Here is a 24810-nt window from a genome sequence, read left to right as displayed (position 1 = left end):
TAACAAAAGGGTAAACTGAGGCAATTCTATAAGCAAGATAACATTTGTTAACAGGGGCTTGCTGCCTGTCAATAAATGGGTCGATGGATTGTCTTCATCTATGCCAAAGACCCTGAGCAAAAGGATAGTTCCCCCTTTATAGTTTTTGAGGAATACAGAACAAAAAACAGAACTGGGTAGGTGACAGCATATGGTCAAGAGCAACATGAAAGGTTGGAAGTTTGGTAATTTGAACTAGCAACAACCCCATTCCTTCCCTCTCAAGAGTCTAGATGCAAAGCAGACATCCTTAAAGGATAGCTTGGTGTATAGATATTAGTCAGAACTCTCTACAAGCATTCCCCAAGGTCAGCTAAATTCCTTGTGGCAAGAGCAGATCAGTGATTAACAGGGAGCTGGATTTCTAAATTAACCCATTACAGGCCAGCTAAATTCTGAACTAAGTTCAGAAACAAAGAATCATGATTTAAACAATTACAGGACAAAAACAGTTACAGGTAATTGTAAATAGGATCAATAAATAAGTGATACAGGATCAATCTTAATCTTCTCACCATCTTACCAGCACTTCCAAAAATCTTTTCCCCTCACCCTCATTAAAGTCCATTGTGTCATAATAAGGGACCAAAGGAGGTAATCCTGGGTTCTTCAAAGTTATATGTCAACAGAGCTCAAGCCTCTGGAATGTCATACCAAGTCTGTCTGCAAATCAACAGACAAGCTAACTATAGAAAAGTTCAAAACCAGAGTTTGTTGATCCATTATTAAATGAATGAATTTTTCAGCCATATCAATTCATTAAGATTGTCCAAGGCTGCTGAGGGTTTTGATATGTACTAGCAGAAGTACTCACACCTATGGCAGCTAGGTGGCAGTGGATAAAGCCCCAGGCCTGGATTCAGGAAGACCTGAGTTCAAATTTGACCTTGGACATTTATTAACTGTGTGCCCCAGGACAAGTCATTTAACCCTTTTGCCTCAATTTCCTCAACTGTAAAATGAGCTAGAGAAGGAAATGGCAAACCACTCCAGCAGCTTTGTCAAGAAAACCACAAATGGGATCACAAGGAGTCAGATACAGATGAGATGGGTGAACAACTTATACCCATAAAGCCCCAGATATTTGAATTGTTGAAGTACAAACACTTCCTTATCACCATTTCCCAAATTCTCTAGCAAATCACTTTCTAAACAGTATAAGGACCTTCCCCCCTCTTTCCTCCCACCCACCTCCACAAAAAAACAAAAAAGATATTCTGAAAGCAAAGAATGGTAAATTTCATAGCAAACTCCTGCAAAAGCATCCTGAAGTTCGTCTTTATAAACCAAGTAATTCCTTTGTCTGAAAATTCATTCACATAGCTATATGTGGATCAATTAAAGAGATAAACAAAAGCAGAAAAAATTATACCATGATGAAGTTAACAGCAGGAAACTCAAAAATGTCATTCTTTGCCTAAACCTTCATTTCTTTCCTTTTCCCCTTTTTCCTCTCCTGTGAAATCCCATAACTTTTCTTTTTACTCTAAGTGGTGGAGAAAAAGGAGACTCTAGTTAATAAGGCTTTAAATTAAGACCTCAAGTTTTTATGGATCTTTAACAATCAGCTCATAAGTGTCTGGCTAAAACAAGTCAAGTTGCACTGACCCTCTCACCTTCTACTCAGTTCAACTCAAGTCATTACTGCAGTAGCTATTATGTGGCAAGCACTACCTCATAGACTTCATGGATTGTGACCTCTTCTACAAGAATGCCTTGATGAATATGTGAAATATTTCCCATATACAATAGGTTTACTCCACTTTTACATTCCTGTCATTGTTTCACTAGCCTAAAATATATGGCTAGTAAAGTGTTTTACAATCCTTCTTTAAATATATATTTCTCAACTAGTTAAGTTATTGTTGCCCTTAATTGGGGAAGAAGAATGGGGAGGCTTCACAAGTACATGGATTTCAAGCATTCATTTATATAGAGCTGGAAGTGCTCTAGGTGGTCGGCTAATCCAATTATGCCCCCAGTTCAGAATTCCTCTCTACATTACTTCAACAGGAGGTTCATTCAATCTCATAAGCTTTTAAGTCTAATAAGTAACTAGCAACTCCGAACTTCCAGGAGCAGTTCATTTCATATTGGGATATTATTAATTAGCGTCACAGCCTAAAGCTAACGTGGAAGGGTCCTTCAGAGATCATCTAGTCAAACTGATTTTACAGATGAGTAAACTGAGGCACAAAACCGTTAAATCTCGGTCAAATGATAAACGGCAAATCCGGGAGTGGAGCAATATGACTCACCCAAAGTGGTGAAAAGACGTGTGATGCGCATTTTTATCAGTCTTGACCCGGAGACACAGTCCCTTCCAGGTAAGGAAGAAACAAACAGATGCGTCTTTCTTTGGGACCGGGAAACCACAGAAAGCCAAACGGACCAGGGAAACTTCCTTTCAGGGTTCGGGGGCACAAACCCACACTGAAGCCATGGGGTATAGGTGGCAGAGAACTAGGAGCCCCATATTCTCAGTCAATTCCAGGCAGTCCAGTAAGCCTCCGGGCTCTGGCCGGGAAGGGAGGACGCTCAGGGCTCCCGGCGCACCCGGCAAGTCCAGCCCAGCAGGTCGCAGAGGCGCCACCACTAGACAGGCCACCTCATCCTGCCTCAAGAGCAGAGGGTGCCAGGAGGAAGAGGCCAAGAAGGATGCTCGGGAGGGAAAAATTATCATATCCCAGAAGCAAGGTTAAGGCAGGAATATGCTAGCCACCAGACCCCAGGACGCCTGAGCTCCGCTAACACCTCGGCGCTGAGTCTAACACTCAACTCGATCCAGCCCCCTCGGAGCTCCGCCCCCTACTCCCCCCGCACCCAATCCCACCCCAGACGCTGACTTTTGGCCCCGCCCCCTATTGCCTCAGGACCCTATTCCTCCCCAAACACCTCTGGAAGGCCACGCCCCACTTTGACCCCGCCCCCTATTGCCTCGGAGCCCTATCCGCTTCCCTGGGACCTCCTGCAAGTCTTACCCCTTTCTGGACCCCGCCCTCTACTGCCTCAAGTCCTATCTCTTCTCCAGACCAGAAGGCCCTGCCGGTCCTGAACCCCCATGAAACCGCCCCCTCGGTGGCTCAGGGCCCAATCCACTTCCTGGCACCGCCTCCTCCCCGTCAGTGACCGGGAAAAGGACCCTCAGCGCTTCAGGGCTACTTTCCTAAATAGTTCCAGAGCCCACACCCCTTCATGACCAAGAGCTCCGCCCCTCGCCTTCCCAGGATCCAGAATGCGGCCCTTTCCTCTCCACGGGAGTGGCTTCCTTGCCGTCCCAGACCCAAGTACTGCCCCGCACTAGTCTCCAGCACCTTGTACCGCTCCACAACTCAAGCCTCTTCCCGAGACTCATTCCTCACTTCACTCTGTTCCCTCCTCCCATTTCCCTCCACGCTGGGCTCCGCCTCGAACCTAAGCCTCTGGCTCCTCCTCCATCCCCGGGCCCCGCCTCCCGGCTCCAGGAGCTTTGGAGCCTGCCCTCCTCCCAGCTTGCCTTGGAGCTCCGGCCCGCTGCCACAGCCGCGAGATCCAGACGCCACGACAATTGGTTGAGAAGGGGCGGGAGGCGGGAACTTCCCTGTGCCTCGCTTCAGATTGCCTGGAGACCGTGACGTCGCCGAGTTCGCTCGGGGCGCGGCCGCATAACCCGGAAGTCGTTCTAGCGGTGGCTCGCTCGTGCTTTGGGAGCATCCGAAGCTTGCGACCTCGGGAGCCGGCGGTACCGTGAAGATGACCAAAGTAAAGCGGGAAGTGGAGGAGTCGGAGGCGGCGCCGGAAAGCTCCGGGGCTCCTGAGCGCACCTACGAGGAGATGCTGTCGAACCTGAACCCCATTGCGCAGCCCCTGGCGTCCCGCCGCCTGACTCGGAAACTGTACAAGTGCATCAAGAAAGGTGGGCCGGGGAGGACGGAGAAGCTGCGTTTGTGGCTGTGGGGAAAGAAGGGGGAGCCGAGGAGGAAGCCGAGGGAGAAGGGAGGGAGTCGGGCAGAAAGAATGGGGAAGCCGAGGAGTGAGAGGGGCAGGCTCAGAACTGACTCTTCCGATCCTTCCAGCCGTGAAGCAGAAGCAGATCCGGCGAGGCGTGAAGGAAGTTCAGAAATTCCTTAACAAAGGGGAAAAGGGGTAAGCGCCGACGACCCCCTGCGTCTTAGACGTGATAAAGGCCAACATTTATATAGGATTTTAAGGTTTGCGAAGGGCTTTGCACACGTTGTTTGAACCTCGCTGACAGCCCCCTAAGGTAGGTGCTGTTATTCCCGACAAGGTTAAGTGACCTGCGCAGGGTCTCCCAGCTAACGTCTGAGGCACGCTTTGCGCTCGTGTGTCTCCGACTCCAACCCTAGCTGTCTCAGCGTAGCATTACCATGGAAGTTCCTCCATGCCTGGCGTTTCTCTCAGGCCTTCCTCCAGAAACCAGGCTGGTTTAGTAATAGTGCACTCCACACAGGTGAGCAAATTAAAACTCTCAGCCTTCTTTTTTTCCATTCCGCCATCACATATTCACTGAGTGCCTACTGTGTGAAATACACAGATGAGTAAGCCATGAGAGGCGACCTGGACTAGTCAGGACTGCTGGATCCAGCCAAGGAAATGGCCTCTCGGATCCTACCTGGACACTTAACTGGCTTGTGACTCTGAACGCTACTTCAATGCCCTGAGCATCAACTGCTTCATCTTTAGAATGTGGGGGTTGGCTTCAGAGATCTAAATGTATTATCCTGCCGTCCCCAGTCTAGCAATGAAGAAAGGACATACGTCAGGGACTATTTTTACGAGTCAAATTGTCTCCAAAAAGGCATATTATGTTTTGGTTGTCAGAGGAAGTTGAGTATGTCACCTTACTTTATAAAACTTAATCCCTGATAATTACCAAGCAGATGTTTTACCACAGTGAGCAAAATTGTAACAGTTTATTTGAAAACAACATTGCAGAGAAAAGCTTTGAAAGGCTTTAGAACTCTGGCCAATGCAACGATAAACTGTAAGTCCAGAAGCTTGATAAAATACACTACTCGATTCCTGCAAGAGAGCTAAAAATGCAGACAGACACTCATTTTGGTGCATAGCTAAGGTGGGAATTGTTTTGCTGGACTGTGGGTACCTGTGACAAGGGTTTTTTTATTGTTCAGTGGGAGGGAGATTGTGGGAGAGACAAATTATTTTTTTAAAAAAAGGTGTATTGGGGGTGGATCAATAACATTGCCTACTAGTGAGTTGGGATCTGCAGTAGAGAAAGTAACCCCATACATTCAGGTTTCAACACCAAGATAAAGTCATGGAGAGTCCTTTAGCATTTAGCCCAATCCCTGAATTTCAGAACAAAAAAACTGAGAGCCGGAAAGGAAGAGTAACTTGTTCAAGGTCTGAAAAGTTAGGGCTGGAGCTGGAACCATTCTTTCCATTGCACTTTTCACAAGCATAATACCCAAGAATTATGCATGTCCTTAACCCCCTTCTGTCCCTGCCCTTAAAAAAAAACCTCTTGACTAGAGATATTCCAAGTTAAGAATTTTTCATTCTAACAGAAGATGAAAACACAAATGACTCATTTCATTACAGGATTATGGTTTTGGCTGGGGATACATTACCCATCGAGGTATACTGCCATCTCCCCATTATGTGTGAGGATCTGAGTATGCCTTATGCCTATGTTCCCTCGAAAACGGTAAGAACTTTTTGTAGTTGCTGTCTGCAATGTTGCCTGTTTTAGCAGTATAAAAGCATGTGAAAATAAGATATTTTAGAGACAGGAATAACGTTAATTTAGGTCTCCTGACTTAGTCCTGATAAGTGTTTATTCCTGAACCTCTGAAGAGGTATTTCCGAGTTGTCAATGATGATTATTTGAAGTTACTTAGCAAGTAATAATCTTTTAAAAGAAATTTTAAGAAAAACTAGCCCTTTTATTTCCATCTTATAGGATCTGGGAGCAGCTGCTGGCTCTAAGCGCCCAACTTGCGTGATCATGATTAAACCACATGAGGACTACCAGGCTACATATGATGACTGCCTGGAGGAAGTAGAATCTCTTCCGGTCCCCTTGTAAAGAAAAGTAGTGTGAAGTTCATGATTATTTGGTAGACCCTTCTTGACTGAAAAAGACTGCTTCATTGTGCCTGGCCCTCCATCATCTCCCTGCCGGCATTCCCAGAGGTTTTTTTTTTTTTATGATAGCTCAAACAGTAATTTCACTTTGGCCAGTAACATTGTGGTTGTCAAGGCTGTTTGCTACTAAGCAGTAAAATAAAGTTTTGAAAAAATAATTTCTAGTAGTTTGTGTGGGAGGTAGGAGGGTTCTGGTTTCATTTTTTTTTTTTTTCCAAGTATGGAACACTGGAACCAATGAAAAATGCTGACATACCATTCTGAAAGACTAATGGAATCCTTGCCTCCACCATCACCACCCCTAAAATGAGCAAGCCCCAGGGAAAGGCCTCTGCCTCCAGTTCCTACTCATTAGAGAGAGCTCAGACTCCAGAGTCTTACTAGAACCTAGCAAATAGGGGTAGTACATCAAGACACCCTACAAAGCTTGAAATAGGTCTTCAAAAACAAGTCATAGTAAATGTACCAATAGTTGGCAGCATCATAGCACTTTGCTGCATCCCAATTTTGTTTAAAATTGGGTCACCTAATACCTTCACATGGAGCTAATTTGAAGTGCCTTCCAAGGAAGAAAAGGTTTATCAGAAGAGGTTGCTTGCATCCCTTCTGCCCCCAAAAGCTGAGCTCTTCTGGCTAAAACAGATTTTCTTTTCCTTTGGCCTTATTGATACATTTGCTTTTTTTTCAATCAGCTGTGAGGCAGCCAGTGGCCCAGCAGGTAGTCTTCTTACCCATGCAATCCCCAATCTTTGGTATTAAGTGAAATGCAAAGAGAGAGTAATTACAGAGAAGGCAAGTGATTTATTTGTTCAGTTATAAAACAGCTGCATCCAAGTCTGCCTAGGCTATTTACATTGTAAAACTGGTAAATACAATTGAAACACTGTACAGTAGTAAGTGACTGGCACCACACTTGGGCAGACCTAAGATTGTAGAGCTAGATCTAGATACACAAACTGCAGTGCAAGATAACAAGGGGAAGGAGGTGGAGCAATATATCTTGATGTTATATGTTTGTGGCTACCTTAAACAGACATTAAGCAAAACAACTGGCACAGGGGTGCATATAAGATAAGTGGGCTTAGGGAGAACAGAACAAGGAAAGGCATCAGGTGCTGGAGCAGGGATAACAGTGTCTGTACCCAACCTGCAGCCGTCCACCAGAACTCAGTTCTCTGCTTAACAGACAACAGCCAAAGTGAAGAAACACCCCCAAACCACACATCTTCCTTAGTCACAGATGTTTTGGGTCTAACAAAAGGACCTTGCCCCCCCAACTCCTCCTATGTGGTGCTGTTCTCAGTCAGCTTTTCAAAACACCATGGACAGGGCTATCACAGCATGTCTGTCTCTGGGTCTCATCTGCCCTACGGAAGACCAGCCAAGGCATATTGGGAACATCCCCTTTACCAAAAGAGCTGACTTCCTTGTTATCAGAATATGATACGTTTGCCATCAGCTGGGTTCTGCTCCATAGGGCAGTAAGGGCATTTCAGTCTGAGGAAAGAGAAAACAGCAAAGGTTCAGAGACCAGAAACAGAACATCTGTCAATATTGCAGTTGATCCTCCCATCTCCAATCCAGCCTCCACAAGCTTCCCTAACACAAGGTTCTGATACTACTCCTTTACTCAAAAACAGGCAAGGGAGAGCCTACAAAATAAAAATATAATACACTCAAGTCCCTCCATAATCTGGTTCCAACCTGCTTTTCTAGCTTTATTTCATACTATTTTACCTTCACAAATTTTGTGAGGCTGACATATTCCTTCTATCCCCAATTCTTGTCTACTGAAGCCCAGGTGCAAGGAATCTCTATCTCCTTCAATTTTTCATAACATCTTGCCTGGACCTCTCACTCTCTTTTGTATCATGGTGGTTGGTATACTTGTGCTTCCCATATTATAAAAGTGTTTTAAGAGGGGGGCCTATGTCACATTTAATCCTCAATGCCTGCCACAGGGCCTTGCATACAGTAGACAATCAGTTTTGAAGTGAATTTATGCTGCACTAGCTATCTAACACAAGTTCATGTTCTCAGAGGAGATAAAATAAAACTTACTTTCCTCCATTAATGAGCTTGTTGAGAGCATCCCTAGAGATGACATGACCACAGATGAGTTTGATAGGCGGGTTGGAATCTGAAGTTTGCTGGCGAAGGATGGGGCAGGCAAACACAGAGTGGTACCAGCACTTCATGCCCAGTTCAATCTCAATCTATGGAGAAAAGGCATCGCTGAGCTCCATCCCTGCTCCGCTCCCTGTAGCTGCCACCCTATCATGTCCAGCCAGGACTTACAGGCAGCTCGTCCTTATGACTCCAGACTCCCGTGCACTGTCTCTGCTCAATCACTGCTTTGATGTTCATTAACACGGGCAGTGCCACACACCCAGAGGCAAAGCTGCAGAAAGGAAAAAGCTTAGTGCTCTGAGTCACAAGACCTAGGTTTGAATTTGAGCTTTGCCACCTACTGGCTGGGTGATCTTGGGCAAGTCACTTCCCCTCTGAGCCTCACCTTCCTCTAAAATGAGGGAATTGACAAAAGAACAATGCACACATTGACAACAGTATAAATAAAAAGATCCCTAAAAGGAAGTCAAACTACCTGAAAAACCACTGGAAATTTAAAAAATACACTCTCCCTCCACCACAGCAAGGTCAAGGACTATCAGAACAAGATATTTACAATGTCCAATGCAATTATTGTATGGGATATTTTTCCAATAAAGTAAATTGGATATAAAAACAAAAGTAATCCTATATATGCCCCTGATGTGATCTATTTATCCCCAGAAATCAACTCTGAATGTGGACTTGGATTTTATGCAGCCTTTCCTAGAGCTAAGTAGGATCCTGGAAGCTTGGCTCTAAATTCTATGTATATCTGTGGTCCTCTGATCTCGTTACACAAGGAAGCCCAGGTCCTGTTACTACCCAAAAAACTGGGCTCTCCTCTCTCACTTGTCCCCAAGGGACTGAGCTATACCTGACACTGAGGGGGGACTCCACGGATAGTCCAAGAAGAGCACAGGCATCTCGAGTAAAGGTCTCACAGATCTCTGCCCAGTGACTATTGTCCAAGAGGTGACAGTAGGGAGACTTCTCAATGCCCAACCGGAGATATACAAGGCTTCCCATCATCACCTGGATCTCTGCAAAGCAATACACAGGCAGCTCAGGAAGTGGCTAGGAATGCTGGGAGCTTGACCAACACCACACCTACATACAATAGCCTCCTCTTTACACCAAGTCCTGGGAACAGAGTGTTTAGAGCTGGAAGGGAATTTAAGCCATCTCCCTCATTTTTCAACCCAGAGAAGTGACTTTCCCAAGGTCATACAGGTAGTAAGCAGCAAAGGTAGTATTTGAACCCAGGTCTTCTGATTCCAAATGCAGCTTTATTTCCACTACACCATACAGCTCCAGGTCCCTGGATAGAGGTGGGTCCTAATTATTTTGAGTAGAAAATGAAATGGAACAAGTAATTAGGGGGAAATTGGCATTCCTGTCCCTCTAAGGTCCAGTGAGAAAATCAGGAGCTAATTTCCAGAGGACTCCTGACCCACCAGCCAACTGCATGCTGGGTTCTTGGTCCCCTGGATCCCTAGCACTCTCACCCCGTTGATGCAGCCGTGCAAAGGGCTGGAAGTGCCGTGCATAGTTCAGGGCTTCCAGCTGCTTCTCTGGGCCCCCAGCCAGGAGACGGATGAAGTGAAGTCGGTGCAACTTAAACTCCAGGGAACTATTTAGCTCCAGCAGGCGCTGCCGGTTTGAAATGGCCCAGCTGGGAAGGAGAGAGAGATTACCTCAATACTCAGCTGTGTTCCAGAGGGAATACCCTAAACTCTATGCCACCATTGAAATGGTAGCTATAATTCAGGAAGAAGTAAATAACAAAAAGATGAGGCTGTTGACAAATTGGCATATCACCCAAATAAAGGAGCTCGTGATCAGAAGTGTCATGGTGAAATGGTAAAATAAAGGTAACAGGGATATCATTTGTGTTCAATGCTAGAGGCCTGGATGCTGAACAGCAAAGGCAGGATGAGGTTTACAAAGCAAAGCATTTTCTTCAGGTAATACAAGCTCAGAAAGATTAGGTGACAAGTCCAGAGTTACAGAGCTGAAGAATTGGCTTTCTAAGAGCTGGGACCCAAACCTACTTTACTGTTCCCCAACTTCAAAGCCAGGGCTCTTTCTCAAGGTGTCTTAGAGCTACAAAACCCAACCAGGAGCCCATGAATCCCACATGGCAACCTTCCCCTGCTCCATACTCTAAAGCTGGTCGAAGGTCTTGTTCATGCAAAGCTTCCAGGATCCGATTTAGCTCTAGGAAAGGTTGCTTAAAATCCAAGTCCACATTCAGAGTTGATTCCTAGGGAGAAATTGATCACATCAGGGTTATATATGACCTTCCATGCATTCTGTACATTAGATGCTATTAGAGATCGGGATAAGTTTGGAGGAAAGGACACTCAGGGCTTCATTTTCAGTGAGACTCTACCAATTGCCTAAGGATTGAATCCAACTCTGCCCAACTATGTCATTCCCCTCTTATCTATACCCTCAGACCTACTCCAATCCAAATTAACTGGAAAGTAGTTTAAGAAGCCCAGTACCTGACACAATTCCTCAGCAACATTCAGCATGCCCTGCTGGTATAGGTGCTCCACAATTGCCATCTGCAAAATCTGCTGCTGCTTCTCTCGAGAGTCCCACACAGTATCAGAGACCACACCACAAATCTCAGCATCAAAATTCTGGTAACAAGAAGAGGAGAGAGCCTATTGAATCCTCTCAGCCATGTGTACTTTCCCTTCACTAACAGCTCCAACAACCTTCTCATGTCCTCTTTTATGCTCCCATAGTTTTGTCTAAACTCCAAACCCCTCAACCCAGAACATATGCAGGAAAAGTAATTGGAGTTTAGAGGAAAAAAACCATGATTAAACCTATTTTCCCCAGCCTCTGAACCAGGCCTTTTTGCATCTTATTCATTCTAACACTGGAGAAACTTTTCTTAAGTTCCTGTTGTGTGTAAATCTCCTATTACAAATGACAACCTGGACACTGAACTTCAAGGTGAAAGCAGTGCTTACCCTGTCAATAGCTTTACCCACTCGGGAAACACTGCTGTGAATGTCCTTATGGTCAGATGCAAGTTTCTGCACTGTGTCCTTGATTTTCCGGCAGCATTGGGACATCACTACAGAAAGTGTGGCTGAGAGAGGCGTCCCCTGAAGAGCTAGAAAACAAGGATTAAGTTAGGTATCACTCCATGAAGAATGGGGCACTGAGTCACAAAGAGGCCACAGGCAGAAGCCTGCTCTGATACAGGCCATTTTCCTTCTTCCCAGCCCTGTCTTTTCCCATCCACCTGCCTGTCAGTCAGCTGAGAACCTTGCTGGATACAAAGGGGGAAAGTAACGAATGTAACAAATAGCTCTAATGTCAGTAAATCACTAAAGAAGCTTCAAAGGAGTGGGATACACTGGACAAAACTGCCCTTCAGTCCCTAATCACCACCATGCAGAGCTTGTGCTACATGCAGGGCCCAATGCCAAGCAATGAACCCCTTAAGACCGAAGCTATGACCAAGGAACAGAAAACAAAGAAAAGTGCCTATAGAGTAGTAAAGAAAACAATGGATTTGCAATTGGGAGATCTGGTTCAAAGCCTATGGCTAACAGTTGCCATGAGCAGGTCATTTTACTTCTCTAAGCTATTTTCTTACTTGTAAAACAGACATAAGACCTGTACTGCCTATCACACAGGAATATAAGGAAAACTGCAAGAGACTGTATAGTACAGTGGAAAGGGTGCTACATATGGAGTGAGAGGACCTGGATTCAAATTTTACCTCTGTTTACTACCTATATGTCCCTGGACAATTTACTTAATGTCTACTGGGAGAGAAAAATCTCTTAGTTTCTCAGTTTCTCATTTCCAAAATGAGCAAGTTGGACTAAAGAACCTATAAAAGTTCTCTCCAGCTCTAAATCTATGGATTCCATGATCCCTATGTATACCTCAAAGTGCTACATAAATGAGTTACTCATATTATTTTCATATAGTAGCTGCAAAAATTTCCAGTATAGCTAAAAAGACAAGGCAGGTCCACAAATTACCACAATACTGGGAAAATATCATAAAACATATGTAAAAGAAAAAAATCATAAGGTGAACTGTGGTTCACCCTTCTGGACCTTTATGAAGCAGAGAGGGCTTCCAGATCTAAGTAATATAACATAACATTATACAGTCAGTGCATTATAAGGATATAAAAAAAAGTGCTACAAAGGGTTAAAGGCAGAAAAAACAGGAAAACTTCCTAGAGATGGCTGTATTTGAGTTAGGCTTTAGTAGATGAGAAGAAATCCAATGGACAAACAGGATAGGTGGACCATTCCATACATAGAGAATAGTGTGAACAGAGGCAAAGAAGTAGGAAAGTGCACAATATGTCTGGGTGGGCAGAGAAAAATTCAAATGAGGTTTAGAGTTTGTGAAAGGAATATGAGATAAGGCTGGAAAAGTAGGGTATCCCTAGAATGTGAAAGGCTTTGAGGAAGGAAGAGAAATATAAACTTTATTTGGTAAGCAATGGGAACCATTAAAGATTTCTGAGTAGAGACACAGCACAATCATATCTATGCATAAGAAAGATTATTCTGGCATCAGTATGAAAAAGAGATTGGAAGGGAGAAGACTTGTTAAGAGGTCATCACAATAATCCAGGTAAGTGGAGAAAGTGGGAATAGAAGAGGGGAAATACAAGTGATGTTGTGGAGACAGAATCAACAAAGCCAGTAACTAATTGAATATGAAAGGTAAGCAAAAGGGAAGAGCCAAAAACATCCTCTTATGATTTCCAACATCAGAGAAATAGTGAAGAGTGATGTCATGGACAAAAACAGTGAAGAAGGAAAAGTGGGTTTAAGGAGAAAGATAAAATCAGTTTTGGACATGGTGAATTTGAAGTGATAGTGGAACATCTAAGTGGCAAATTTTTTGTAGGAAACTGGAAAGGAAGTAGTTTTTTAAACCTTTAAATATTATATAAATGAGTCATTATGACGAAAGGAAGGTGAGGGTTCGAATCAGGGTTATATATAGATGAATTATTATTACTGGAAGGAGGTAGAAACATAATTGTGAAATTATGTTGATCCATGTGGACAATCCTTCACAACTAGGAAGTTTCCACTCCTATGATTCCCAAATTAGACATACTGATATACTACTTCTTTCAAGTGCCCTGACAACTGCAGAAATAGGTAAGTTAGGCCTAGCCAAATTCCTTTTGAGACACACCTACTAGGTTTCAGGAAAAGAACCTCCTCACTGACCTTGGCCCACCTCAATCAATTGACAAATATTAATGAAAGCATACTTCATCTTGGAGGTCCAGGGCAGTGAAAGTAGTTACCTGCGCTGGTGAGTTCCTCCCGCAGCTGGCTCACATAGTGCAGCAGCTCTTCTAAGCTCTTTTCACAGTGCTGCCCATAACTTAAGAACTTCTGCAGAACTTTGTCAAGTTCTCGCTCCACACATGCACACTGCTCCATTTCTGGGCCCCCAACCTAAAGAAAGCATCAAGAGTTCATTTCAACAAACATTTATTAAACACATACGCTGTACAGGAAGCTGGGAATACAAAAGCAATCCAGTCCCCAGACTCAAGGATCCTGGACTTTGAATGTATTCTTTGCCTTTTCTTCTCATTTGCTTTCAACAGCTTCCAACATTGTCATCTGTCTTTGAAAGATTCAGTTCTAGAATCTAAACTCTCTAACCACCTATAATATGACCCCAAACAACCTCTTACCCAAACATGAACCCTGCAGCTTCTATCATGAGGGATCCCTTCAGTTCAACACAAAACAACCATTTATTAAACGTGTAAGGCACTGTGATGGGCACATCATATGTGCTTCTGAATAAATAACTCATTTCTATAGCCCTTTCAAGTTTGCATAACAATTTATTCACAACTATGCCATGAATAAGCAGTTCCAGGTGCTATAATCCTCATTTTACAACTGAGGAAACAGCAGTTCATACAGGTAAAGTATGTGATCCCAAAGCTAGAAATTGTTGGATTTTAAGCCCAGATTTCCAACTCCCTTACCTCCTGTCCCAGGATAACATTTCCCCGTCTTTACACAATCCCTAGACTCCTTCAACTTCTGCCCCTTCTGCCCTCCCAGCATCTGCTCCTTCACCTCCCAACCCCAATTACCTAAAAGCCCTGGACTAACATCCAGAAAATCCAAGTTCTAGTCCTAGGTCTGCCTCTGATTCCATCAGTGGCCTTGGGCAAGTTCCTTCCCCTCTCTTTGGCCTCAGTTTTCCCGTATTTAAAATGGAAGAGTTGGGCCAGATTTCTAAAGGCTCCTTCAGTGTTAAGGTCATGTGATTTCATAACACTGTTACTCCCTTCATGGGTCATTCAGTGTATTTAGCACACAGTTAAGTATTTAAATGCTTTTTCATTCATTCATTCCTCATTCTGGGACCCGGAATTCCCTACAAACACCCAGACCCTGTCCTTCCTCGTACTTAGTCCCTAACTGGCCAGGTTTCCATTCTACCCTCTTTGGGCCTAACTAACGCCATACTAAGACTGAGGGCATTACAGAAAGTGTGATTTTTCCGCCTTTTCTATGGTTGATGATCTGTTCTGCTAATAGCGTGGTTCACCCAAAGTGCACTTGCTGAGCAGTGCTGAGTGACTCGGAGAGGGGAAAGGTGCGGGCCCCACTAAAAGATGCCCAAAGACGGGAGGCCGGGCACCTCCTCGTAGGGCTGTGGTCACTCTCCGGACCGCAGTTTCCCCAACTACAAAATGTGGAGGCTGAACTCGAGGGTCTCCTCTCAGAGAACTGAGGGAAGGTCGTGCGAAGGCAGGAGCCCTCCCCTACCGCCGCCCCGGGGTCCTCCAACTCCGAACCTAGGCTCCTGGCAGCCGCCGCAGGGGCCAAGGGTCATCCCCAGGTCCCTCCCTCGCTTCGGCCGCCCCCAGTCCCGGATCCCCGGGCCGGGCCCCCAGGCCCCGGCTCCGCTCCCCGGGTCAGGCAGGCCTCCATCTTCTCGGACAGTGCGGCCGTCCCTGCCCAGGCCCCTCGCGGCCGCCTCACCCCCCTGGCCGGCCCGGCTCGGCCTCGGGAGTCGGGGAGGTCGCTCACCTCGGCTCACCTGAGCCCCGGCCCGATTCCGGCGCCGCTGTCAGCTCAGAACCGGAAGCAGAGGCGGTTGCTACGACGGCCTCGGACTCGTCCACTGCGCCGGCTTCCGCAGGGGGGTGGCTGGTACTAGGCACGGAACATGGAGCCGTCCACCGCGGGCTGGGCGTGGGGAGAGTCTACTCAGACCTTCCAAAAGCCGATTAGCCCCTTTCCGGTGCAGAGAAATCGAGAAGGCTCCGGGAGAGTGGGGCTAAACCATTTGAATCCACCTGGGAGGGGGGAAATATGCCAAGGAGGAGACCAGAAAAATGGACCATTCCAGAGAAAGAGCGGGTCCCAGCCACCGGCGGAAGAGGGCTGTGTAGCCATGGCAACCTGGCAGGGACTGCCCCGCCCCCACCTGAGGCTGTGAAAACTCGGAAGGCTGGGGAGGTGGGGGGCGGAGACTGGGGCAGGAGCGTCACGTGTGGTCCTGGTGTTCTTATCCTCCCTCTTCTATCCCCTGTGCACCATCCTCCCTCCGGACCCCCTTCTGCATCTCCATAAGCCATCCCTTCGCACGTGCCCCGCGCCGCACGCGCCCTGTCCATGCCCACCTGTTTTCGTCTGGCCCTAACCCATGCCAGGGCTTCGTTGTCCCAGCCGCGTCCTCCTTTCCCCCCACCCATGCCGTACCCACCGTCCTCGAAGCCTTTCCTTCCGTCGGCCGTTGTGTAATCCCTACGTGGTTTTCTATTCCATGATCCCATTTCCTCTGTCCCCACCCTTTTCTCTCCCTAATTCCAAGTGGTCCCACCCCTTTGGAAACAGCCAAATGCGATATCCTGAACCTGCGACAGGACAGAATTTTAAACCACCCCCCGATCTAGCAATGATCCATTCAGTTACTCCTGCCACATTTTATCGCTTCCTTTGAACAAGGTCTGGTGCTAAAGCTGAGAATAGCACAGTGATAGGTGTGATATGTCACTGCTGTCGAGGAACTTCTAATCTAGTACAAGACGTGTACAGATAACTGTGGTCCAAAGGAGAGTGAGTACAGTCAAAGGGGGTTACAAACAAAGCTGGAGAAGTTTGAAGAGAACCTCACCTTCACGTGGATACCTCAGGAAAGGTTTCATACAAGTCAGACAGTCTCAATCAGCATTTTTAAAGTACTTATTATGTGCCAGGCACCGAGCACACTCTGCAGCTCACATTGCGGAAACAAGAAAAGTCTCCATCTCCCCCCAAAAAAAGTCAGTTTCTGCTCTCAAAGAGCTCACAGTGGGGAGATAATATGCAAACAACCAAATACAAACAAGATATATACAGGATAAATTGGAGGTAATCAAAAGAGAGAAGGCACTAGGATTAAGTGAAATAAAAGTTTTCTTATAGAAGATAGGATTTGGGCTGGGACTTCAAGAAAGTCATGAAGTAGAGATGAGAAGAGAAAGAATTCCTGGCTTGGGGGATAATGCCCAGAGTTGGGAGATGGAGTGTCTTGGGTGAGGGGAGGAGGGAAGCAAGGAGGCCAGAGTCACTGACCAAAGAGTCAATCCAACAATAACCATTTATTAAGGACCTACTATGTCCCAGGCTCTGTGCTAAGTAGTGGGCATAGAAAGAAAGGCAAAATACAATCACTCAAAAGAGCTCACAGCTTAATAGAGGTCACAACCGGAAAACAACTACATAGAAGATAGATATGAGATAAACTGGAGGTAACCAATAGAGAGAAAACATTATCATTAAGAGGGATCAAAAAAAGGCTTCTCGTGGAAGATGGAATTTTAGCTGGGATTTGAAGGAACACAGGGAACAGGGATAAGGAAGGAGAGTATTTCAGGTATAAGGAGCAACCAGTAAAATTGTCCAGAGTCTAAAGGTGGAGAGTCTTGTAGGAGACACAATAAGAAAGCTGGTGTTACTGAAAGACAGACTACGTGGAGGAGAAAGATATAAGAAGCCTGGAAAGATAGGAAGAAACCAGGTTATAAAGGGCTTTGAATGATATAAAGGGAATTTATATTTGATTCTAGAAGTGATAGGGAGCCACTGGAATTTATTGAATTGAAGGGTGAAACGGTCAGTTTCCTCATCTGTAAAATGAGCTGGGGGAGGAAATGGCGAACCACTCTAGTATCTTCACCAAGAAAACCCCAAATGGAGAGTCAGACACAACTGAAAATGACTGAACAACAACAATGATCAGACTTGCATTTTAGGAAGATCAGTTTGACCACTGAGTAAAGGAGCAGCTAGAGTGGGGAGAGACTGGAAGCAGGGAGCTGGATCTCAGTGAGAGCAGAAAATAATGAAGTGGGAAAGGAGAAAGAGTTAAGGTGAAAAAGAGTTTGTTACCTGGGGAGCAGGCATTCCAGAGAGCACAGTGGGAAGGTTTGGTAGCTTTAGAGGTGATATCTATAATCTACAATGTCTGCAATGTCTGATAGAGATTGGGTTTTGGAGGAAGGAATGGATTTCAGTCCATTTTGAGCACAAGATAAGGATAGGAGTTGAAAGGTAGCATGGTGAAGCTAGGTGGTATAGTGGATAGAGTGTCTGCCTTAGATTCAGGAAGCGCTAAGTGTGAATCCTAACTCAGATATATATTAGCTCTGTGACCTAGGCAAATCATTTAACCTCATAACCTCAGTTTCTTTATTTATTAAAGAAAAATAATAGCACCTACATTATTGGGTTGTTGTGAAGATCATATGAGATAATACATGTAAAGTGCTTTGCAAAACTTAAGAGTGCTGTAACTACATAAATGCTACCTATTATCATTATGCAAAAGCAAGCTAAATTATCTTTTATATCCCACAAGTTTCCCCAAGGCTATGTCTAGACCCTCTTTTCTTCCCCCCTTCTTTGTGATCTCATCAGCAACTATTTGCTTCAAGTTAAAATATATATATATTTTTAAAATCTCCAGCAACTCCCTATTGCCTGTTGAGGATAAAATGCAAACTCCTCAGTTTGTTATGACTTTGAACAAAGACTTCACTTCTCTAGGCCTTATTATCCTCATTTGTAAAATGAGGAGATGGTACTCTGAACCCTCTGAGGTCCTTTTCAACCCTAGACCTGTGATGTTATTATCCTAATATCAGCTCTCCACAATCTGGCTCTATCCTATCTTCCAGGGACTACCTATTACCTCCTGTGATTTACACACTCTAGATTCCTGTAAAACTGGCCTATATGTTCCTATAAATGTGACATTCCATGTCTCCCTCCATTCCTGGAAAGTATTCATTCCCCATCTCCACCTCCCAGAATCCTTCACTTCCTTCAAAACTCAGCTCAGGTGAGCTCTGCCGGGCAAATCTTCCTGATTCCCCCACTCCTCCCTTGTTGGTGTTCTTTGGGTCCTTAAATCATTTTGCACCTAGCTTTCTAAATACTTGTATCTACCAGTAGGAAGTAAACGCGTGGCAAGTAGGAACCACTTTCCTTGGTTTATTTATTCCCTAATACGGTGCCTGGCACATGAAGGTCATTTAAGCTTGTTTAATTGAAATGAATCAATTCTGGGAATCGAGAAGAGATAATAATAACAATGTAACTAACATGTATATAGTGCTTCAAGGTTTGCAAAGTGCTTTATGCATTTTATCTAATTAGATCAGAGGGCTAAACACTCTTCCCTCCTCTCAGTAAAGATTAGGAAGTCACAGGTATGGGAGTTTGCATAAGCTGTCATAAATAAGCCTTTGTGTTTTTTGGTTGTTGAGTTTTGATTGACTAAGGGTTTTTGCTGCTGTTGTCACGAGAGGATGCATTTGTGAGTTGGTATCAGAAAAATGACTCTGGTGCCAAAAAAACCCCAAACCACACATCAAACCTTTAAAATATTTTCTACAACATGGGAATACAGAGTAGTCCAGTTTAGGGAGTACACAGAATATATGAAAAGGAATAGTATGAGATAAGGTTCAGAAGATAGGAAGGCCTGGAATGCTAGGATGAAGAGGACCAGGGTGGGGTGCCAAGGTGGGCCTCAGAGTTTTTAGGAACTCAAGATGCCTGGATGCCTTCTTCCCTCCCTGACTCCCCCACACTTCCTCATGGTGTGGGCAGTACATGTGTGCCTAACAGAGCAAATCTGGGGGCAGTGTTCTTTCTTCACCAGGATGCAAGCAGTGGAAGACTGAGAAAGTGAATGATAATTTTCTCCCACTCAGAGTCTGTCTCTCCCGTGGAGCCGTTCACTCACTGGCTGGCTCAGGACTGAGTGGGTGCTGTGGAGAAGGGACTAAGGAGGCAGAGTCCTAGGCCTCACAGCCCAACCAGTATATTAGATACCTAAAGCTGGGGGGCACAGGAATACAGCTCTTCCTTTCACCCCAAGAGCCAGAGGTTTATTCTGAAACAATGCAATGAATACCTGAGGCATATCTGTCAACATCTGGAAAGCCGTATGGGAGCCTGGGTGGTCTCAGGCCAGCCAAGCAGGAGCAGTACTTTGAGGGCCATGACTCACTGGTGGGGGTGTGTGAACCTAGGAGGTCCCAAAGCTGAAGGAATCACCACCCTAGGGGCCCAGGCCCTGAACCCAGGCTGGACAGATGAACAAACAAAGATACAGGAGGCAGACCGGAAAAGCCAGGGGAGCAATGACCTCATCAGCTTTTTCAAAACACCTCTGGCTTCTGTTTCTCTCTTCGGGGGTAACTGGTCCTGCCTGACAGTAGACACTCAAGAGAGATTCCCGATCCAGCTGCTAAATTGTGAGTGCCTAAGGGCAGGAAGGGAGATTTCTTATCTTTGCATCTCCTCTAACACCAAGGACGGGGCTTCACATATAGTGTGTGATTAAGAAATTTAAGGCAGGAAGAAAACCTGGACATTCATCTAGCTCAAACCCTTCATTTTTACAGGTGAATAAACTGAGACCTAGAGAGGTAAAACAGAAAAGAGAACTGGATTTGAAATCAGAGGACCTGGATCTGAATCCCAGCTACTTACAACCCTTCTCTGGGCCTCAGTTCGCTTACCTGTAAAATGAAAGAGTTGGCCTAAAGGACCTCTGAGGGCCTTCCAATTCCCTATTCTCTTATTTTGCACGTGTGGCTTTCTGGAACAAGGGACGGTCGTAGCAAGGTTAACTAGAAGACACAGTAAGGGGAGTCTCTCAGGGATGACTTTATTATGGAGCTGTCTCACATTTCAGGCACCCCACCTGTCAACCTTCTGGGGAGCTCATTATAAACCAGGCTAATTTAATTGGGGCCCTACTTTTGGGACAGAATGTGAACCCCTTGAGGTCAGGACTTCAATTTCATCTTTTATCTTTGTATCCCCAGCACCAGATAGCCTCTTTCATACAGGAGGCACTTAAGAAATGCTTATTAAAGGACACTCTCAGGAAAACCTGGAAAGACTTACATAAACTGATGCAAAGTGAAATGAGCAGAACCTGTAGAACACTGTACACAGTAACAACAATATTGTAATGATCAACTGTGAGTAACTTAGCTATTCTCAGAAATGCAATGATCTAAGACAATTCTGAAGGACTTATGATGAAAGGTGCTCTCCATTTCCAGAGAAAGAACTGGTGGAGCTTGAATGCAGATCAAAGATATTTTTTCTTTATTTTTCTTGGGGATTTTTTTTTTGGTCTGTCTTTTCAGACATGAAAAATGCTTTTTACAGCATGACTTACATGGAAATGTGCTTTGAATGACTATACATGTATAACCTATGTCAAATTGCTTGCCTTCTCAATAAGCAGGGGAGGGAATTTGGAACTCAAAATTTGAAAAAATACTGTTGAAATTGTTTCTACATGCAATTGGTGGGAAATAAAATATTAATTTTTTTTTAAAAAATGCTAGCTGAAATTGAATTGATGCCTGACAACCCAGGAATGGCTAAACAAACTGTGGTACATGATTGTAATATAATTACTTGCTATGAGAAATGATGAATGAGTATAGAGAAGCATGGGAAGAATGACGTGAACTGATGCAGAGAAAAGTAAACAGAATCAAGAAAAGGATATACACAATGACTAAAAGGTAAATGAAAGGACAACCACCACAATAGTTCAAAAGACGATGAAAAATTACAAAGAACAAGCATGACACCAAAGAAGAGACAGAAGATACCCCTACCCCAATCCTTTGCTGAGCTGATGATTCCATGACTGTGTTGAATTGCATATACTTCCAGACTTTTTCAATGTTTCAATTGGTTTTTCTTATTTTTTTCTCTTCTTCCTCTTTTTCACCCCCACCAGTGAGTCATTCCTCTCAAAGCACTGATCCTGCTTGGCTCACCTGGGACCACCAGGCTCCCATATGGCTCTCCAGATGTTGACAGACATGCCTTAGACTAATAATAGTTAGAACATATGTATCATATATGGGCACTGTGCTAAGCACTTTACAAGTATTATCTCATTTGATCCTCACAAGAGCTCTGTGAGATAGGGACCATTATGATTCCTATTCTACATTCAAGGAAACTGAGGCAAACAGATGTTAAATGAACTGCCCAAGGTCACAAAGCTAGCAAGTATCTAAAGTCAAATTGAACTCAGGTCTTCCTGACTCTAGATCCAACATTCTATCCACTGTGACACCAGCTGCCTCCTTTCCCTTAAAAATATTATTTGTCATATGGGATAGCTCTACAGGGTGGGGAATATTGGGAGAAATCCTGGTAGTACAAAAACAAAAGCTACCAATAAAATGTATTTTTTTAAAATGAAATTGATGCAGGAAGAAATATAAACCTTTGGAAGAAAAGAAAGGAGACAGACAAAAGAATCAGTATGGCACAGTGGACAGTGTTCTAGATTTGGAGGCAGGAAGACCTGGGCTATAATCCCCTCTCCCCCACAGATATTTACTCTAGTCAAGGGCAAGTCATTTAACCTCCCTAAGACTCAGCTTCATCTGTAAAGTAATATTAGCTGGCATTTACATAGCACTTTAAGGTTTGCAAAATGCTTTACAAATATCTCATTTGAGTTTGACAACAACTCTAAGAGATGGGTACCTCTATTATCTCCATTTTGCAGTTGAGGAAAATGAGGCAGACAGGTTAAATGACTTGCCCAAGGTCACCATGAAGATAATAACAGCACCTACCTCCCAGGGTTACTGTGAAAATAAAATGAAATAATATATGTACAGTGCAGTGTTCAACAAATATTTATCAACTATCTTCTAAGTATAGTACTCAGTGCTGGGAAAGATACAAAGATAAGACATGGTCCCTGCCCAGAGTAGACCTGGCCTCCCAACTCCAGTTGGGGTTTGGAAAAGCTCTGGGTCTGTGTGGGATGGAAGTGTCTATAAGGGGAGAGTTGGGAAAGGAAGGACACCGGGGAAAAGTCAGGGCCCTTGGGAGAGGGAGGCAGCTACAGGGCATCAGGAAATCTGGTCCAGGACCACATCTATCCTGGACTCACTCATCACAACATCTCTGTGGCTGATTTGGCTTGAGGAATAGAGGGAACTGGTTTGTTGAGCAGCAGATGAGCTAAGGAAGATCTAGTTTCCTTCTGAGACCCATTCACTGCCGCACCCCCTCCAGGTCCCACCCCCACTACATCTGGGCCAGGCAGGAGCTTGGTTTCTGGCGCCTTTGCCAAGTTTTGGTGCCGCCTCCCTCTGTGGGCCATCTCCCGACTCCCCAGCACACTAATTGCTGGGTGGAGAGCTGCTGTGGGTATTCAGAAGCTGTGAAGAGGCCTGGGCCCCAGCAGAGGTGCTGAGCCCAAGAGCTTGAGCCAGCCACCACCCTGAAAAAGGAGCCAGTAGCTGGTGAAGGGGTGGTGGCACTTCAAAGCTCATCTTGCCCTGCCTTGCCATCTGACCCTATGGGAGGGAGGGCAAGAAAAGGCCTGACCCTACTGAATCTGAGGGCCACGACCTTCAGTTAGGGCTGGACTGGCTGAAGCCCCTGACATTCTTGGTATCATGATGTAGATGCAAGGATGGAAAACTGGGCCAATGAGCTAGGCCTGACCAACAAAGGCCCTGGACCCTGGGAACCTTAGTGCCTTTGAGATGGTTTCAGAAGACACAATGAAATTTGCTGGGGACATGGGAAACTCAGTCCTTATAAAACAGCCCCAAAACAGCCTGGTTTCCATCTTCCAGAAAGCAGTCAAGCTATAATTCCCAGGACCTCCCTTGTCCCACTCTCCATCCCCCAAAACAAGGTCAGGCTGTCTTTCTACCACAGAGGAAAGCAAATGTCAAAAAGGCTGGACCCCGCCCTAATATGTACTCACACCCAGCTCTATATACGTATGCTGGGCCCCCCATATACTTCCTTATTACATCCACCACCCCCAGACACACACACACACACATACACACACACACACACACACACACACACACACACACACACACACACACACTCTCTCTCTCTCTCTCTCTCTCTCATCCTTTTTCCTTTTAACAAAGCCACCTCAACCCTCTCCATCATCTGGCCCTGGGGACCTCTCCAGGACTGACCAGACCAAATTCTGTTACTGTTACCACTGGTAAAAACCTAGTCTAGGTGGAAGTGAGAGAACAGGCCTAACTGACAGCCAGGTCTTTGCCTTATACATGTTTCCTGAATTTAATTTTCTTACAAATAGACCCAAATCCAGCTCCACAGGGCAAGGGCTGATGTCAGTCTTTTCTGACCTGCCCCAGGCATAAAAATAATACTGGCAGATATTTACCTAGCGCTTTGAGGTTTCAGAAATGCCTCATGCATGAGCTCATTTGAGCCCCACAACAACTCTCTGAGATGAGTTATTACCACTGTTACCCTCATTTTACAGATGAGGAAAGCAAGGACTGGAGAAGATGAGTGATTTGCCCAGGATCACACAGCTCCCACCTGGCCAAGACTCTGTTTGGGACATCACGATGCCTTTCAATCAAATAGAAGCTCCTTCAAGGCTTTTTTGTTTTTGTTTTTCTATCCCCAAGGCCTAACACATAGAGTATTAGAGCTGTGATTTCTCAGCTTAGGAATTTTTTTTTTTCGAGGAACTCATCTACCACCAGTAGAACTTCAAACTATAACCCAATAAGCTTCTAGGGAGTTGTCTAATGCCCTTAGACGCAGCTGGGCCTGGAGTCAAGAGAATGAGTTTGAATCCAGCCTCAGACATTAACTGTGCCACCCTGGGCAAGTCACAGTTTGCCTCAACTTCTTTATCTGTAAAAAAGAAGATAATCATAGCACCTACCACCTGGGGTTGCTGTGAGGATTAAGTAAGACAATATTTATAAGGCATTTTCATGAGCCTTTTAAGCATTATATAAATGTTAGCTATTATTAAGGGACTAAACTAGTCTCAGTGTCAGAAGCAGAATTTTAAACTAGGTTTTTCTTGTCTCCAAAACCAGCACTCTACCCATGATAGGCTGTCTTGCACACAATAGGTGTGTGATAGATGACCATTGAACTGAATTGAGTTGTCTGTCTTATAAGAAATGTCTTTCTGATTCAGATAAGGGCC

At 44.9% G+C, this 24810-nt stretch overlaps 3 protein-coding genes across 5 annotated transcripts in view; 1 reads left to right on the top strand and 2 right to left on the bottom strand.

The window, feature by feature from the left end:
* HNRNPAB (heterogeneous nuclear ribonucleoprotein A/B) overlaps positions 1-3622 on the bottom strand; it is an 86687-nt gene extending 83065 nt beyond the window's left edge. The window contains exon 1 of one of the 2 annotated variants that reach the window (XM_072631203.1): positions 3536-3622. The gene's annotated coding sequence lies outside the window, so the exon portion shown is untranslated. Of the gene's footprint in view, positions 1-1411; positions 1640-3535 lie in introns of those variants that run through there. The other variant, XM_072631204.1, reaches the window with a different exon arrangement.
* A 116-nt stretch (positions 3623-3738) lies between these two features.
* NHP2 (NHP2 ribonucleoprotein) lies at positions 3739-6305 on the top strand. The gene is made up of 4 exons (XM_072631206.1): positions 3739-3934; positions 4095-4164; positions 5602-5707; positions 5963-6305. The coding sequence occupies exons 1-4, from the start codon at positions 3772-3774 to the stop codon at positions 6086-6088; spliced, it is 465 nt and encodes a 154-aa protein (XP_072487307.1). The 5' UTR covers positions 3739-3771; the 3' UTR covers positions 6089-6305.
* A 623-nt stretch (positions 6306-6928) lies between these two features.
* On the bottom strand, positions 6929-16297 carry RMND5B (required for meiotic nuclear division 5 homolog B). 2 transcript variants are annotated; one of them, XM_072631200.1, is made up of 10 exons: positions 15336-16297; positions 13577-13730; positions 11247-11392; positions 10767-10907; positions 10422-10522; positions 9765-9931; positions 9134-9299; positions 8446-8548; positions 8209-8363; positions 6929-7644 (listed from the first exon to the last, which is right to left on the bottom strand). In XM_072631200.1, exons 2-10 carry the CDS (start codon positions 13713-13715, stop codon positions 7581-7583), a joined length of 1182 nt encoding a protein of 393 aa, XP_072487301.1. In that variant the 5' UTR covers positions 13716-13730; positions 15336-16297; the 3' UTR covers positions 6929-7580. The 2 variants fall into 2 exon arrangements, with proteins under 2 accessions (XP_072487301.1, XP_072487302.1); XM_072631201.1 differs by having other exon boundaries at positions 15346-16297.
* Between the last annotated feature and the right edge of the window lie 8513 nt (positions 16298-24810).

Source organism: Notamacropus eugenii, chromosome 1 (assembly GCF_028372415.1).
Source record: "Notamacropus eugenii isolate mMacEug1 chromosome 1, mMacEug1.pri_v2, whole genome shotgun sequence".
In the NCBI taxonomy this organism is placed as follows: Eukaryota; Metazoa; Chordata; class Mammalia; order Diprotodontia; family Macropodidae; genus Notamacropus; species Notamacropus eugenii.
The sequence above is the reverse complement of the archived record's forward strand: the minus strand, read 5'-3'. Positions and strand labels throughout refer to the sequence as shown.

Coding starts and splice junctions, on each gene's coding strand:
- NHP2 (XM_072631206.1), top strand. CDS start 3,772: ATGACCAAAGTAAAGCGGGAAGTGGAGGAGTCGGAGGCGGCGCCGGAA. Junction 3,935..4,094: donor GTACAAGTGCATCAAGAAAG/GTGGGCCGGGGA, acceptor CGATCCTTCCAG/CCGTGAAGCAGAAGCAGATC. Junction 4,165..5,601: donor CTTAACAAAGGGGAAAAGGG/GTAAGCGCCGAC, acceptor ATTTCATTACAG/GATTATGGTTTTGGCTGGGG.
- RMND5B (XM_072631200.1), bottom strand. CDS start 13,715: ATGGAGCAGTGTGCATGTGTGGAGCGAGAACTTGACAAAGTTCTGCAG. Junction 9,300..9,764: donor TGCACGGCTGCATCAACGGG/GTGAGAGTGCTA, acceptor ATTGCTTTGCAG/AGATCCAGGTGATGATGGGA. Junction 8,364..8,445: donor GTCATAAGGACGAGCTGCCT/GTAAGTCCTGGC, acceptor TTTTCTCCATAG/ATTGAGATTGAACTGGGCAT.